Source organism: Primulina eburnea, chromosome 15 (assembly GCF_022965805.1).
Source record: "Primulina eburnea isolate SZY01 chromosome 15, ASM2296580v1, whole genome shotgun sequence".
In the NCBI taxonomy this organism is placed as follows: Eukaryota; Viridiplantae; Streptophyta; class Magnoliopsida; order Lamiales; family Gesneriaceae; genus Primulina; species Primulina eburnea.
Window position 1 is genome coordinate 25,030,106 of NC_133115.1, and position 16,485 is coordinate 25,046,590.

The 16,485-nt window shown below is 37.1% G+C and overlaps 1 protein-coding gene and 1 long non-coding RNA gene across 2 annotated transcripts; one reads left to right on the top strand and one right to left on the bottom strand.

Moving 5' to 3' along the window:
* Positions 1-1,460: 1,460 nt before the first annotated feature.
* On the top strand, positions 1,461-16,111 carry LOC140814928 (peroxisomal acyl-coenzyme A oxidase 1-like). The gene is made up of 14 exons (XM_073174026.1): positions 1,461-1,786; positions 2,307-2,415; positions 2,506-2,567; positions 2,711-2,920; positions 3,123-3,210; positions 3,292-3,454; positions 4,159-4,357; positions 12,419-12,616; positions 12,855-12,986; positions 13,733-13,853; positions 14,109-14,219; positions 14,582-14,651; positions 15,492-15,675; positions 15,752-16,111. Exons 1-14 carry the CDS (start codon positions 1,649-1,651, stop codon positions 15,959-15,961), a joined length of 1,995 nt encoding a protein of 664 aa, XP_073030127.1. The 5' UTR covers positions 1,461-1,648; the 3' UTR covers positions 15,962-16,111.
* Positions 4,273-6,739, bottom strand: LOC140814930 (uncharacterized). Its single transcript, XR_012114210.1, has 2 exons — positions 6,643-6,739; positions 4,273-4,650 (listed from the first exon to the last, which is right to left on the bottom strand). It is a non-coding gene; the product is annotated as an uncharacterized lncRNA (long non-coding RNA).
* Positions 16,112-16,485: the final 374 nt, after the last annotated feature.

The following is a 16,485-nucleotide window of genomic DNA, read 5'->3' on the forward strand; positions in this document are numbered from 1 at the left end:
TCAGTTGAGCTGATTCAGTTTGGGCAATCAGCTGATACTTTCAGTTCGCATCCATTAGCTTCAGTTTTTGCTCTTTTAACTTATCAGTTCGAAGCCTGATCAGCTTCCTTCGTACTTAAGTAAATCATTAGAAACAAAACAACAAGTTTTGTTATCATCAAAATCATGATTGCGAACATGAAATATTGTTCCAACACAAAGGTTGTTCTTGCTTCTCCAAAAAACATACTAAGGACATTTTCACTTATGGTTCCAAAGAGCCATGAAGTTAAAAGCCCATCGTTTGTTTAGCCTGTGATGAGATTGGGTGTTTGATTTTCTTCTCCTTTTCATTAACAATTTCTTCAGTTGGTTTTTCATTCACGATAATGCGATTATTTGCGCATCAATGAGTTGATTTGATAGCCCCATAAAAGAAAGCTTTCTGAGTTCAGTTTGATGGAAATAAAAATAGAACATTGGTGGAAGGATCGCAGGTTGAGTTCAGGTTCTTGCTTCGATACATAAGAAGATGAAGCCCTTGTGTGTTTTTTTTTTAACATAAATATTTTCTTTGATATCATGAAAATATTTTATAAATGATGAAAACAAAAGTTCTATTTTATTCATGATAAATACATATGTAAATTCTACAAGAAAGGAAAATTCTTGGCTACAACAATCAATCAAACAATCAGCGTAAAAAATTATTGATTCAAAACTAATGCTTGATTGTCGGACAATTAGCAGTGTGGTGTATCCTTGAGTTTATTATGTTCTTGATATGCTTCTTGATAAGATATGATTGTACCTTGATCGTTGAGATTATTATTTTTGAATAAACCCGTATCACGGAACAGATGTCATTAAGATTTAATCTCTGTTCAACAAGCAACAGCTGGAACAAAAACCTTACCTTAAAAACTGAAAATGATGATAATTTGTATTCCTCACATCTTTTTTTACGTTGATTTTTCTTCCTTCAACAATTCTACATTAGATTAGGGCACCATACATGGTTTAGATATGTCCAAATCAACGCGTACAAAACTTAACTGGATAGTGCGGATGAACCCAACCACGTTTCTCTTGAATTAAAATAGGAACTATATTCATTTTCAACTTCATGATGGGCGGTGAGTGGCGGAGAACACCGGATATGTGGGGGAGAGATAGCTCGATTATGAGGAGAGAGAACTCACAGAAATCGATTTATGACGTGATGTGATCGTCTCACTAATTGGCTCATATTCGGTTCGATTGAGTTAGAGATTTGTCTGGATAAATTTCGGTTAGACGATATCACGTGAGTATTTGCTATATATAATGTATAATAGTTCAATTACATAGTTCAAATTGTTTATCCACACTATAATATACTCCACGCGATACGAGGATTTTAGTTCCAGGACTGAATCGTGGTCGGTTCTTACACTAACATAATTTTGGAGGCCCACCGGCCGCCAGTGCCCCTCGTTCAAAAAGAATTTCACATTGAAATAAATGTGCGCCTAACCAATTTCACACACTCTCATTGGAATAGTCGTCTATATATGTATATATCGATCTTATCCATGCACTTTCCTAAACACTTCAAAATTTACTCTGCCAATCAGAGATTGCATCGGTAAAATTAGTATTATTTTTCTTGCTCTTGATCTGAGGAAAAATGGCGGGAGTAGATTATTTAGCTGATGAGAGGAAGAAGGCGGGGTTCGATGTGCAGGCGATGAAGATTGTATGGGCTGGTTCGCCACATGCCTTTGAAGTTTCGGATCGGATTTCCAAGCTCGTCGCTAACGATCCTGTAATTTTAGTGTTTTTTTTTACGATCTTGTTGGGTTACACGATTAGTGTTTTTTTTGGCGTTGATCTAACTTGATCGATGACCGTAGTTAGGTAACTGGCTGAAATGGCTTGCATTTTCTTCTTTCCTTTTACTCGAGCAAGAGTTTAAGATATGGTAATTTCGTAAGATAGGGGCTGCTGTTGATGGCTGGAGACGTGTGATTGAACATCTGGTTGTTAGGGGTACTAGGAGTTCCCGCCCTTCAAGTGTTTGGATTGATGGATTTGGCTATCAAACTGAGATTTTTGTATTTACAGTGTGCTTTTTTTAAGAAACTGATATATATTTGTGAGCAAATATAAATTTAAGAAACAATGAAAGAGAATTTATCCTTTTGAAGTACAAGTTGCTACCTAGATGGTGGAAAGTTTACCCTTTTGAAACACAATTTCCAAAACTCTGACAAATGGAAGATTTTGATATAATTTTTGTATGAAGATAGCTAATATAATTGATGTGTTATATTTGTTGGATTTAGGTGTTTGGAAAGGATGAAAGAACTATGCTACCAAGAAAGGAATTGTTCAAAAATACACTTAGGAAGGCAGCTTACGCATGGAAACGAATCATTGAACTTCATTTGACAGGCAAGATTTTCCTTTTTATAAGGAGGTGATTGTACCATTTCATATTTATCTGACGGTTTTTTTCTTATCTCTTCAATATCATTCTTGCAGAGGAAGAGGCATCTAGGTTAAGGTTTTACGTGGATGAGCCAGCATATACTGATCTTCACTGGGTAGGTTTTGCTTCTACTTTTTAATTTTTATAGTAATATATTGATTTTTAATGAAATTGTTGGCAACTCAAACTTGATCTTCCGAGCCCTGTTTGGGAGAGGTGCTCTAACCTCATGACTTACTTTTACACTTTCCTGTGCAGGGAATGTTTGTACCGGCCATCAAGGGACAAGGCACCGATGAACAGCAACAGGAATGGTTGCCATTGGCCTATAAGATGAAAATTATTGGTTGCTATGCACAGACAGAACTTGGTCATGGCTCCAATGTGCAAGGTCTTGAAACCATGGCCACATTTGACCGTCAAACAGATGAATTTGTAATTCATAGCCCAACATTGACATCAAGCAAAGTAACATTTTTTGACCAGATCTTAGTGTTTTCTCTCTCTTAATCTGTAATTGGTGGACATTGTTCGGATGTTTGTGATATTGTAGTGCTTGTATTTTCTGCTTTTGAAATCTCTACATGCATTCAATATTACAGTGTTTTGTATTCTCTAAGTCATTAAATTTCTGCAATCACATCTTCGTTTACTGTTTATATTCTTATAGTGGTGGCCTGGTGGACTGGGTAAAGTTTCAACTCATGCTGTTGTTTATGCTCGTCTCATCACTGATGGTAAAGACCATGGGGTGCACGGTGAGTACATGATACCCCATGTGTGGGTGTACATTATGTTTTCTTCCTTCATAATGTTGCATACTAACTCATATGTAATAGGATTTATTGTCCAACTACGGAACTTGGAAGACCATACACCTCTTCCAGGAATAACTGTTGGAGATATTGGCATGAAGTTTGGTAATGGAGCATACAACACCATGGACAACGGTGTATTGAGATTTGAGCATGTTCGCATTCCGAGAAATCAAATGTTGATGAGGTAGGCCACCTTCCTTTTGCAACTTCGTTATTCATAAAATGCTGCGAAATCTATTTATCTGGTTTAATTCTTTTATGAATTTTCTACATGTGCAACGGTCAAGTGATGCCGATTGTCATGCAAAATGAGAAATTCTTTCAGCAGGTGGAAGCGTAGTGCATGTCAGGTTTTTATTTTGACATTATTTGTTGAGGGGATTCTGGTAAGATGCCCGATGCCATGATTAAGGCGATAAATTCAGCGTGAAAATAAAGTAGAAAATTCTCAACTTTTGGGAAATAGAATTATGATTGTTAGGGTTTCGACACTGGTCTTGTTATATGTTTTGTCTCAGATATCTAATGGTACTTTTATATCTTAATTAATATCACGCGCTCTCTTAGCATGATTCAAGAAAGAACAATATGTGCAGGTTTGGCTAGTCACGTATGTTGTTAGAATTCCTTTTGTATCTGGATGGGTCAAAATTTGATCGAGTCATAAATGTGTGTCTATGCTTTAGAAAATACTGTCTGGATGGCATAAGGTTTGGATCAACTTCACTGTATTCAAATCTCCTCTTTTTGAGATGCATTTCGTTTCTAAACACGACCCATTTGTTCACCGCACACCACTACTTATGTAACTTTTTAAGAGAACATGAGCGAACTTCCATATTTGCATTCTTAAAAAGTAGGTTTAACTTCTTCTTTTGTATCTGTCAGGGTTTCACAGGTTACAAGAGAGGGCAAATATAAGCAATCTGATGTCCCAAGACAGCTAGTTTATGGGACTATGGTATATGTTCGACAAACAATTGTAGTGGATGCATCTTATGCTTTATCAAAGGCTGTTTGTATTGCAACAAGATATAGCGCTGTACGAAGACAATTTGGATCACAAAATGGTGAACCTGAAACTCAGGTATGAGAATAATCTGTTATTTTGTGCCGAGTTATTTCAGAATGTGGTAGTTGTAACTTGTACCTTTTTCTATGATTGGAGAAAACATACGGTACCAGCATTTGGAGTTTGGACCGAAACATTTGTATCATTGAATGTGGATCAATGTATGTGTCTGTTGATAAGATTGTTAGGACAAGTAGCTTGGTTTATCTCTTTATTTTAATTTCAAGAATAAGATTAAATTGATATCTTATCTTTTTAGTTGTTGAAGTCTTTTATATATTATGAAACATAAGTTTATAGTTAATTAACTTTGAAAAAGGGTTTTGGTGATAGATGGAGGAAGTGGATTCGAGGGTGTGTGTCAAATGTTTCGTATTCAATTTTTGTTAATGGTCGGCCGAGGGGAAAGTTCAAGGGAGAAAGAGGTATTCGCCAAGGGGATCCGCTTTCACCCTTCCTATTCAATCTGGTTGTGGATGTATTGGGGAGGATGGTAGACAGAGCTAAGGAATCGGACGAGGTCAGAGGTCTAGTGGTGGGAAAAGGAAAGTTTGAAATATCACATATACAATTTGCGGATGACACGTTATTTTTGGTTCAAACAAAGGCACATGTGATTGCACTCGTGGAAATAATCAAATCCTTTGGGAACAAGTCCGGGCTCAAGATAAACTTTCAAAAAAGCGTCATTTTAGGGATCAATTACGATAAGGAGGATGTGGCTGTATTGGCACAGGCTATTGGATGCAAAAATGATGATTGGCCGATCAAGTATCTAGGGTTGCCTCTGGGAGGTAAGCCTTCTTTGTTCGATTTTTGGGAACCGGTCTTAACCAAGATGTCGAAAAAGCTATCAAGCTGGAAAAAATCATATTTGTCCAAAGGGGGCCGATTAACACTGATAAAATCAGTTCTCTGCGCTATGCCTTCATATTACATGTCTTTGTTCAAGGTTCCTATTAAGGTGGCAAAAATTATGGAAAAGATGATGAGAGATTTTCTTTGGGACGGATTGGACGGGGAAAAACATTGTCATCTTGTGGGCTGGAAACAGGTTTGCAAGCTGAGGGACCGAGGTGGTTTGGGTTTGGGGAATATTGCCTTGAGGAATAGAGCTTTGCTAGGAAAATGGTGGTGGAGACAAACAAAGGAGAAGGACACTTTGTGGATAAAAGTGATAAAAAGCATCTATGGACTTCAGGATAATGGATGGGATTTGGGTTTGGCTACGAATGTTACTTACAGATGCCCTTGGAAATTCATTTCTTGTACCTTCCCGGCAATTCATCTTAGGTGGGATTCGGTTTTGCGAGGGGGGAACTTCATTAGGTTTTGGGAGGATGTGTGGGGGGGAGCGAGTATTTCACTAAAAGATCGTTTTCCTTGTTTGTATAGAATCTCTTCTGTGTCAAACAAACCTATTCTTAATTTTTTAGAGGTGATTAATGATCAGGGTAGACAAACTTATAGGTGGGATGTGCGATTTAGGAGAAATCTTTCTGATTTAGAGTTGGGAGAATTTGTTATCCTTGCGGGTGTGCTAGATACGGTCAGGGTTCAGTTAGGTGTCGAGGATTACAGGGTTTGGCTGGGGGAGTCTTCGGGATTGTTTTCAGTAAAATCTTTTTACAATTCTTTCTATCCAATTCAAAACTTTGCTATTTTTCCTTGTAAAGATCATATTTGGAAAGTTCCTGTCCCATTAAAGATTCAGATTTTCTCGTGGACTGTGGCGTTGGAAAAATTACCTACGGCGGACTCGGTGCAAAGAAGATGGCCAACGTGTGCTTTGTGTCCACAGTGGTGCACGTTATGTCAGGGCGATGAAGAGACTCAGGATCATTTACTACTACACTGTTCGTACTCACGCAGTTTATGGACTTTGGTTATGGCAGAGCTACGATTCCAATGGGTGTTTCCACAGAGGGCAAGAGATTTGTTTACCAACGATCCAGGTTTACCTTCGGGGAGCAGAGCTAACATTTTATGGTACATTTTGATTCATGTCTTATTTTGGAGTATATGGCTAGAGAGGAATAACAGAATTTTCAACGACACACCGGCCGAAGCAAGTGCGGTTTGGGAGCTCATTAAGTTCAGAGTGGCTACTACAATCTCAAGGGTTAAAGGATTTAATCACTTATCGATTAATGAAATTGTTAGGGATTGGAAGTTTGTAATGATTTGAATGTCCGGAAATCTTTTTAGTGCTCCTATAATTGCGGATCACTCATCCGCAATATTGTACTCAAACTTCTTTAATATAATTTAAATAATCTTGTTTCTGATAAAAAAAAAACTTTGAAGCATTGAATAAAATTGTTATGTCTTGCTTATCTGTCCTTTCATGGTTATTAGCTTTTATGGTACAGAGAGCTATTATAGGTTGTAACCGACGGTCAAAATGGCCTTTTTCGGGATGTATGAGACTCCTTAATCGGAGCGATCCTCCACGGTCTCTGGACCGAACCTTACTATTAATCTATTAGTCCCACTGCTACCTTTGAAATTTGAATCTACATCCCTTGAAATTATGTCACAAACTCAACGACAAAAACTTCCTGTAATGGTCTCTTTTCCTATCAATTGGTGATTTGAGGCAAAGGGAAATTTGGGTATCTTATGCGTCAATTTCGCCGCCTTCTGCCCCCACTTATCAAAATTGGGACGTTCAAAATTATAGTAATGGCATGGCTTATAAATTCTATGGAAGAAAAAATTTGCCAAACTTATATTTTTCATCTCACGAATACGAATATTTGGGATGTTGTGACTTTGGCATACTCTGATCTTGAAGACTCTTCTCAAGTGTTTGAACTGCGAAATCAGATAGAAACTTGAAACAAGGGGATGGCGCAGTCACCCAATATTTTACTGCCCTCAAGAAACTTTGGCATGAAATGGATTTGTTCATTGTTTGCAAATGGAAAGATCCAGACGACGGAGTCCTTGATTGTAGGATGTTGGCAAAGAACAGGTTTATGATTTTCTCACCGAACTCGATCGAGCATTGGATGAGTTTTGTGGCCGTATTTTACGGTTGAAGACGGTAATTGCAGAGGTTCAAAGGGGGGAAAACAGAAAGAGGGCAATGCTTCATACATTACCATCTACAAAAAATACGGCACTTGTGACACGCACTCCAGAAATTTGTCCCAACTCCCATATGAAAAATGGCAAACCTGGGTATGAACACTGCGAGATACCATCTCACTATTGAGACTTGCTGGAAAATACATGGTAAACCGGCGAACTGGGTTCCAAACAAGTTCAGAAATCACGTAAAAGGGGTCTTCAAGCTTCTGCCAACTCGGAAGTAGATGAAAATAAATCTGATGTAGTTTTTTCAAAGGCACAGATGGAGCAAGTTTGCAAACTTCTTTCAGGCACCACTGGATCTTCGAACTTTGCTGTCAAAGATACCAAATTCGCAGCCAGTAGTGACTTGACTACAAGAGGTGAGATTTGGATTATTTTTTATGGGGCTTTGGGCCAAATGTCATCGAGTAAGAAATTTTTTCATCATATATTCCCAATACGAGTTTTCAAAAGGTTGAAATTGCCGATGAGTCCTATACTCATGTCCAAGGTGCAGGCACTGCTCAGCCGCTCATTTGTTCTTAAGGATGTCTGCATGTGCCAAGCATATCATGCAATTTACTTTCCATCAGCAAACTCACGAGGGATTTGAATTGTCTTGTTTATTTCAGACCATCTACTCGTATTTTTCAGCACAGGATCTTGGGGAAGAGGATTGGCAGTGCTGATGCGATCTCTGGACTCTTACTACTTTCGGGATAGATCTATCATGAGTCACCATGTTAAGGCGGCAGTGGGGAATTCCTCTCTTTCTCACAAACAACATATTTTCTTTTTGCATTCTGGACCAGGGTATCCATATTTATTGTATTTACGACGTTTATTTCCTTATCTATTTTGAAATAATATGATTCATTTCAATGTGAAATTTGTCAATAAGCAAAACATGCACTCGTTCATTTCCTATCCCATTCATACAAGTCTTCTAAACATTTTGCTCTAATTCATGGTGATATTTGGGGACCTTCTCGAGTGTGTACTACTTCTAATCGATGGTTTATTACTTTACTTATTATCATACTCATGTGTGTTGGGTGTATCTTTTAAAGAGAAAATTGGAGGCTGCACAAATTTTTTGATCCTTCATTTCCATTATCAACACAAAATTCAATGTAGTAGTTCAAATACTGCATACTCTCGATACTTGACAACTTCTACTGATAACGGAACTTGTTTTTTAACTCGATACTTGACAACTTGATCGATAATGGTCTCATTCATCAAAGTTCTTGTGTTAATACACCTCAACAGAACGTAATTTTAGAAAGAAAAAATAGTCATTTATTGGAAGTAGCACATGCTCTTTTGTTCACATCACATGTTCTTAAATGTTTTTTTGGGGTTGCTTTTCTATCGAAATGCTGATTGATAATTAGATTGCCCAGTGTCCTAAACTTTCAATCTCCTCTTGATTGTCTTCATCAGTTCTATCCTGAACATAGGTGGTCCTCCCTTTTAGATCTTAGAGTCTTTGGCTGTTCTACTTTTGTGCATACTCATGACCAAAATCATAGTAAAATTGATCCTTTGTCATACAAGTGTATATTTTTGGGATACTCTTCTACTCAAAAGGGTTATCGTTGTAATTTGTTGATGAGAAAAAGTACATAGATCATGGGGATGTCACATTCTTCGAAACACTATCTTTCTTACAAAGAAAAAATCAGTTCCTTCCCTCATCCTTGATGACGAGGAGAACGTTTCAAACTTCATCCTTATAAATGCTTGGGAATATACATGGGATCTTTCCCTTGCCTCACCGTCGTGTGACCAAACAACCCAAATTTCTCCCTCTTTGGATCCTCCTTCGTCAGATTCTGCATCGAGCCCTATTAATCCTTTTCCTTCTCTTTCGCAGCCGTCTTCTCCCACTCAGGGATAGTCAACGGCAGGGGGAGAATTAGTACAGCCGTTTCCTTTGCATTTATCACGAATGAAACATCGGGACAATGTATGTGAAGTGTAGAACAAAAGATTCCTGGCAGCCTAGTCTTCAACTCGGAATTTGGGTCAAAGAACACTAAGATGAACCGCATAATATCCCTCCTTCAGACTTGGATGTTCCAATTGCATTACGAAAGGGAACAGGTCCTGCACACAACATCCAGTGCTAAGTATGTGGCATATGGACATTTATCTGCTTCTATTCAGGCACTGGTTTTAAATCTTATCAATTTTTAAAGTCCCGACTACATTACATAAAGCTTGGAGCAATTTCTGATGGAAACATGCTGTTCTAGAAGAAATGCGGGCATTGGAAGTGAATGGAACCTGGGAGATTGTTCAAAAACCCAAAGAAAAGATCCCCGTTGGTTGTAGGTGGGTGATAGGAGATAGAAGCACAAGGATTTGGGCCAGAAGAAGAGTCCAATATTCAAAGTCTACACAAGAAGGGCTAGGGCCCATAATGAAGGGAAATGAGAGTTGGTTCAAGATAGTGAGCGGGATGTGGTAGAGTTAGGAAATATTTTGTTTCAGTGAGCTGGGGAGTTCTTCTTGTATCATTGTACTGTTTATTGGGGTGTTATTAGGGAGTTGCATTATCTGTTGAGTTTACCATTTCGATTTATTATAAATTCATCTTTTCTGGAGTTATCATTCAGTGGTCGTATCAATCGGTCCGACCTTCCGGATTCCGACTGAGGGAACAAAAAAGATCTAAAGTTAAGTATGAGGCCTTGGAAAAACTGATGGATGATCGGGACAAGAGACACAACATAAATTTCAAATGGTCGAAGCCAAACTAGAAGATGTGGTGGCGGATAATCAAGAGTTTTGAGGAAATGCGAACCATGATGCAACAACTCATGAATAATGTTTGGAGAACACCTATAAACCGCTTCAAAGGGGTGCACTTAATGCATCATGAACGTGGTTTTATACTGTGCCCATGCAATCAATCTGGCTTTGGTTCTGATGCAAAAAATCTTAAGTTTCGAGAAAAGATGTTATACCTCCGGTTGCCCATTCCTACTCACACCACACAACTCCCCTTCCTCCTCTTTTCTGGATAAGGCATCAGCTGCCTTGTTGGTTTTACCTGGCTTATATATTATCTTGAAATCATACACGAGCTTACCAACCAGTTTTATCCATTGATGTAAGAGATGCCTCAAGGACTTTTGGTCAGTTAACACCTTGAAGTGTCTGCCTAACAAATTTGGTCTCCACTTATGCATAGATAACACCCCATAAGTTATTTCTCGTAAGTTCCTTCCAAGGTGCAAGTATTCTTGTGGATTGCAGTGCTCGGGAAATTACCATCGTCTGAGATGTTGCAAGAAAGGTTTCCTTATTGTTCTCTTTGTGAAAATCGGTGTGTGTTATGTCAGCAAGAGGTGTAGACTCAGGACCATTTGATCATCCATTATCGTTTTTCATGTTGTCTTTGGTTTAAAGCATTGCTGGAGTTCGACTTGATTTGGGTATCTCCGAGATCAACTTGGGATTTATTCGTGGGATCTCAAACGGGATTTGGTGAGGAGGTACATAATTTTTGGGATGTCGTGGTTCACTATTTGAGTTGGTTCGTGTGGATGGAGAGGAATAGGATGATCTTTGAAGATAAAGAAGACTCGATTGAGAAGTGTTGGGACAAGATTAAATTCATGGTTTCATGCTGGAGTTTGAGGAATATAGAGTTCAAATCGTTCTCGGTCTCAATTATATATATGAATTGGGGTCTACTATCATGTTAATCTATTTTGACTATGGATCTCACTTTGTTTTATGGACTTTTGGATCGCTTGTTGTAATTAATTTTATTGGTCCATATAATATCGTTTCTTATAAATAAATAAAAAATTACTGGGCTCAAATAAGGACTTATATTGGGTTGAATGATGCTAGCAGCCAGCATCTCTCCTACTAGACTCTCAATGGATGTATGTGTTGGATCTTCTGAATGAGACATGAATGCTATGTTCTAAACTGATCGATACACCCATGGATCCAAAATAGAAGTTGGGAGAAACGGTGAGTGGAACTCCTGTGGAGAAAGAAAGATATCAACGACTAGTAGGGAACCTGATTTACCTTGCTTGTACTAGATTAGACATAACCTTTTCTGTGAGTTGTGTAAGCTAATTTATGAACACTCCGTCGGACTAGCGCATGGCAACAGTCTGTCGAATTTTAAAGTATCTAAAGGGGACACTAGCAAAGGACTTTTCTTCAGGATATTGTTCTTTTGTTTGGGTAAATTTGGTGACTTTGAAGAGTAAGAAACAACCAGTTGTAACAAGAAGCAGTGCTGAAACTGAATTAAGGTCAGTAACCCATGGTGTGTGTGAAGCCTTATGTCTGAGAATGTTGCTTGAAGAACTGAAAATGTATACAAGGATGCCACTGAAACTATTATGTGTAATAGGGCTGCGATAGATATTTGTCGCAATCCGGTGCATCATGAATGTACTGAACACATTGAAGTTGATGAGCATTTTATAAAAGAGAAGATTGATGAAGGAACAATTAACATAACGTATGTCCCAACATCAGAACAAACTGCGGATGCCCTAACAAAAGGCCTATTCAGACCCTTGTTCGAAAAAAATGGTTGACAGGAATGTATAACCTGAACATTCCATTTTGAGGGGAAGTGTTGATAAGATTGTTAGGGCAATTAGCTTGGTTTATCTCTTTATTTTAATTTTAAGATTGAGATTAGATTGCTATCTTATATTTTTAGTTGTAGAAGTCTTTTATATATTCTGAAACATCAAGCTGTATTTCATTAACTTTGAAGCATTGATTAAAATTATTATGTCTTGCTTATCGATCCTTTCATGGTTGTTAGTGTCTGAGGTTGTTAGTGTCTGATTTCACTTTTACTAAGTAGATCCATGTGATGCTTATTGATGTTCAGGTTCACCGATTAAGTCTATGCTTTTTAAACCTTGATATTACATGTATCAGAATTTTAATGATTATACCATTGATCTTTTATTTTTATTGATTGGTTTGACACCTTTTTTTTAGGTTATTGACTATAAAACACAGCAGAGTAGACTTTTCCCTTTGCTGGCTTCTGCTTATGCCTTTAGATTTGTTGGTGAATGGCTTAAATGGCTGTACACTGATGTTACCCAAAGATTGCAAGCAAATGATTTTTCAACATTACCCGAAGCTCATGCCTGTACTGCGGGGTTGAAGTCCTTGACTACTACAGCCACTGCCGTAAGTAACACATATTTCATCTTTCTACCCTTGTATTTTCCTGTGTGAGTGTTGTTCCATCATGAATTCTTACTTGTTTACAGTAGGTTATCTGTTTTCTTTTACAACTTTGTCGTGGCTGGTATGCACAATATGAGGCTTCTGTTGTAGTAAAATTTTTCCCGGTGCCATTGATGTGAAAATTCATGTTTACTGAGTTTTGATCAAATCTTTTCATTCTTCTACTTTTGCGTCACAGGATGGTATTGAAGAATGTCGAAAATTATGTGGAGGCCATGGTTACTTGTGTAGTAGTGGACTTCCTGAGTTATTTGCAGTCTATGTTCCGGCTTGTACATATGAAGGAGACAACGTTGTGTTGCTTCTACAGGTGGCTTTTTGTGTGTGCTAGCTATAGTCTATGTGTATGATGCAATGTAATCTCGAAATTTTATATTTCCCTAATAATCATATTCACCACCCATTAAATGTATTCTCTTTTCTTCATGGTAAAGACTTGCTTGATGGAGTGTGACAGCAAATTTTTCATTATATTTTCAAGTCCACTGATTGCCAAATGATGGCGACCACCATCTGTTTTTCCTATTATTACTGACTTTTCGTGTTTTTTCTGTATTGTTAAGTTTTTTTTTTTGGGTGGTAAGAAGGGGGATTGGTGGTCTATTTAAGCATTACATGTGTTTAAAACATTAATTCAGCATTAATAATATTTCAATTTGATAATATTCTCTCAATTGAGTTTAGTTTGCTTGTTTCCGCTGCACCAGATCATCATTGGTGTTCAGTTAAAGATGGCAGTTGCCTTGTTGGTGGATTTACTTCCAATATTATATGGGGTTCCATGTCAAGTCATGTATGCTGTTGTAGCTTAAGGCAAATTGCTTTAATTTTGATATATTTGACGTAACGAAATAATTAAGTGAATGAAAATGGTACTATGACAAGCTTTGGGATGAAATCAAATGATTTAATGTTTGATGAGAGTTCATATTAATAAATTTCAATAGCTCGGCATTTAGTTATACATCATTTGAGATGTACTTTGCAGATAAAAAAAATTTCTTGTGTGGTAATGTACAGTTAAGCTTTCGCTAATCTATTCACTTTCTCCTTTAGGTTGCCCGATTTCTTGTGAAAACTGTCTCCCAAACTGGAACTGGAAAACCACCAGTTGGGACGGTTTCTTATATGGGAAGAATTGAACATCTAATGAAATGCTGTTGTAATGTTAAAAAAGGTTAGGTTTTTCTTCGTGAAGCCACTTGAGGCGTTCTTCATGATAAATAATCAGTTGGTTGGAATTTTGCTGTTCACCCAGCAAAATACGAGCATTATTCTGTTTAAAATTGATATTTTCATTCGGCTCTCACCATTATTGTTCATAAGAAATGTTTGCTTATAGTGATGAAAGATACCTCTCAAAATTACCTGATCAATATGTTACATATTTGTGATGAATCTTTTTGGTGATTTTTGCTTGTTTGTCATATAGCCGAGGATTGGTTAAATCCCATTCAAGTGTTGGAAGCATTTGAGGCAAGAGCTGCTAGAATGTCTGTTTCGTGTGCTCAAAATGTCAGCAAGTTTACTAGTCCAGAGGAAGGTAATGTTATTATCCTTTGACATCTGCTTTATTTAATATGTGACCGCAAGTTGGTATGTAAACTGTACTTCAGTAGTTTTCCATCATTGATTAATTAATCTAACATAGTTTTTGGCTGAAAAGAACTTGCATAAAAATGTCAAACTCTCCAAGTTAAGTTAATTGCTGCACCTTCTGTGTTATTCAAACTGAGGACCTTGTGATTGAAGACCTCGTTGTCTTGAATGATCTGTTTAGAATCAAATTAAATAATTTAAGGGACTTCATTTTTTGGTCCTTTTTCTGTTGAGAATGCATTATCTTGAAATTCTCATTTTAGTTCCTCTTCATTCATAGTGTTTTTCCTCCCTTTCACCTTTCAGGTTTTGCTGAGCTATCAGCTGATTTGGTGGAGGCAGCAGTCGCTCACTGCCAACTAATTGTTGTCTCCAAGTAAGTGTTCTTGTTCTTTCTAAATAACTCTCCCAATTGCTCCAAAACCACCAGAGATTTATGATGGTGACCCATGATCCATTACCAACCTTTCTGGCCTTGTAGACCACTGCGTAATTGAAGCTGCACCTCCAACCAATTAAAGTTTTACATCTAAATTATTGGACCAAATCCCAGATGTTGCATTTTTGGATGGATTAATTTGATTTTGAAGGAGTTATTTGATTTGGGGACAGGATTCAAAGGTTGCATTTAAAATGACACCAATGTTGGGTACATTTGAATTATATCACAATAATTAGCAAAAGGTTTAATCGACAAGGGATGTGTTGAAATTTCTCTGTCAAAATTACCCAAATAATAAAAGGATTTGAAATTCTTGATTAATTGATTTGAAATTACTTGATCCAAACGCACCAGAAGTTCTGCATTTCTGGTCAGTTAATTGGTTCCTATGCTTCTGTGTTATGTATTGGTGTTCCGATTTCCCCAACCTGTCCACCCTTGACCCCGAATAATAATTGTAAACGCTCTTGTTAACTCGGCACCCGAACATTTGATATTCAACTGATGATAAAAAAAAAGGAACATTTCACATAATAGTATTCCACTCGTTCAGAATCAGTGGAATCTAGAGTAGACGCAACATATTTTATTGCTCGGTTTTGGTCCCGGAAGTAATGCTCTTCCTGTATGCTAAAATTGCATGTAAACTTCATTCTGTTTCTCAGCCCCCATACCATAGTTTAACATTACGTTGCATGCGGAGATATCTCTAGTAATCGAGTTATTCTCTATATTTTAGTTGAGCTGCGATGAATAAAAACCTTCCCTTCATAGGTTTATTGATAAACTGAAGCAAGAAATCACTGGCAAAGGTGTCAAACAACAGCTAGAGGTGCTTTGCGGTATCTATTACCTCTTCCTTCTTCACAAGCACCAAGGCGACTTCCTTGCAACCGGTTATGTCACTCCGAAACAAGCTTCGCTCGCTAATGATTTGTTAAGATCACTGTATTCCAAGGTGTGTTTTATATAATTTCTTATACGTACGTCCCCAGAAACTGTCGTGGCATATTTAGACTTTTGATTTGTTTTAGGTTCGTCCAAATGCAATTGCACTTGTCGATTCATTCAATTATACCGATCACTTCCTTGGTTCGATTCTGGGGCGCTATGATGGGAATGTTTATCCCAAACTTTACGAGGCAGCATGGAAGGATCCATTGAACGAAACGGTTTTGCCGGATGGCTACCATGAATATGTGAGGCCTTTGCTTAAGCAACAGATCCTCACCGCCAAGTTGTAGACTTTAGTTTTGATTACATTGATTACTTGCCCAAAATATAATTTCCTGATTAAATTGTTCAACTTCACATTAGAACATGTACTTTCCGTATACTATCATAAGAGTGAGTTTGTTGGATATAGAAATTATATATAAAAAACATTTAAATAAGTTCAGTTCTTGTATGTTTTTATTTATTGTTTTTTAAAATGAAAGTTATTGGCATTGGGATAAATGTTGAAATTTTTTATAATTTTAAATATAAGTAGAATCAGAAAATCAACATTCGAAAATTCTAATTTTTAAAAAGAGTTTTTAAAATAGTTTTGTAATCGAACAATGTATTTTTTAAGATTTAAAAAAAAAAATATTTTCAGAGTATAATATTTTGTTTTATTTTTAAGAAAAAATTGTTTGAATTATGTATGTTGATTTTTTGTAATTTTGCTTTTTTATCAAATTTCGTTTTAGTTTGATATCTATTTTTCTTTTTTTTGTAATTTTAATAATTTTTCGACTTGACATTGATTTGACTATAGCATAGC

Coding starts and splice junctions, on each gene's coding strand:
- LOC140814928 (XM_073174026.1), top strand. CDS start 1,649: ATGGCGGGAGTAGATTATTTAGCTGATGAGAGGAAGAAGGCGGGGTTC. Junction 3,455..4,158: donor AGAAATCAAATGTTGATGAG/GTAGGCCACCTT, acceptor TGTATCTGTCAG/GGTTTCACAGGTTACAAGAG. Junction 4,358..12,418: donor ATGGTGAACCTGAAACTCAG/GTATGAGAATAA, acceptor CCTTTTTTTTAG/GTTATTGACTATAAAACACA.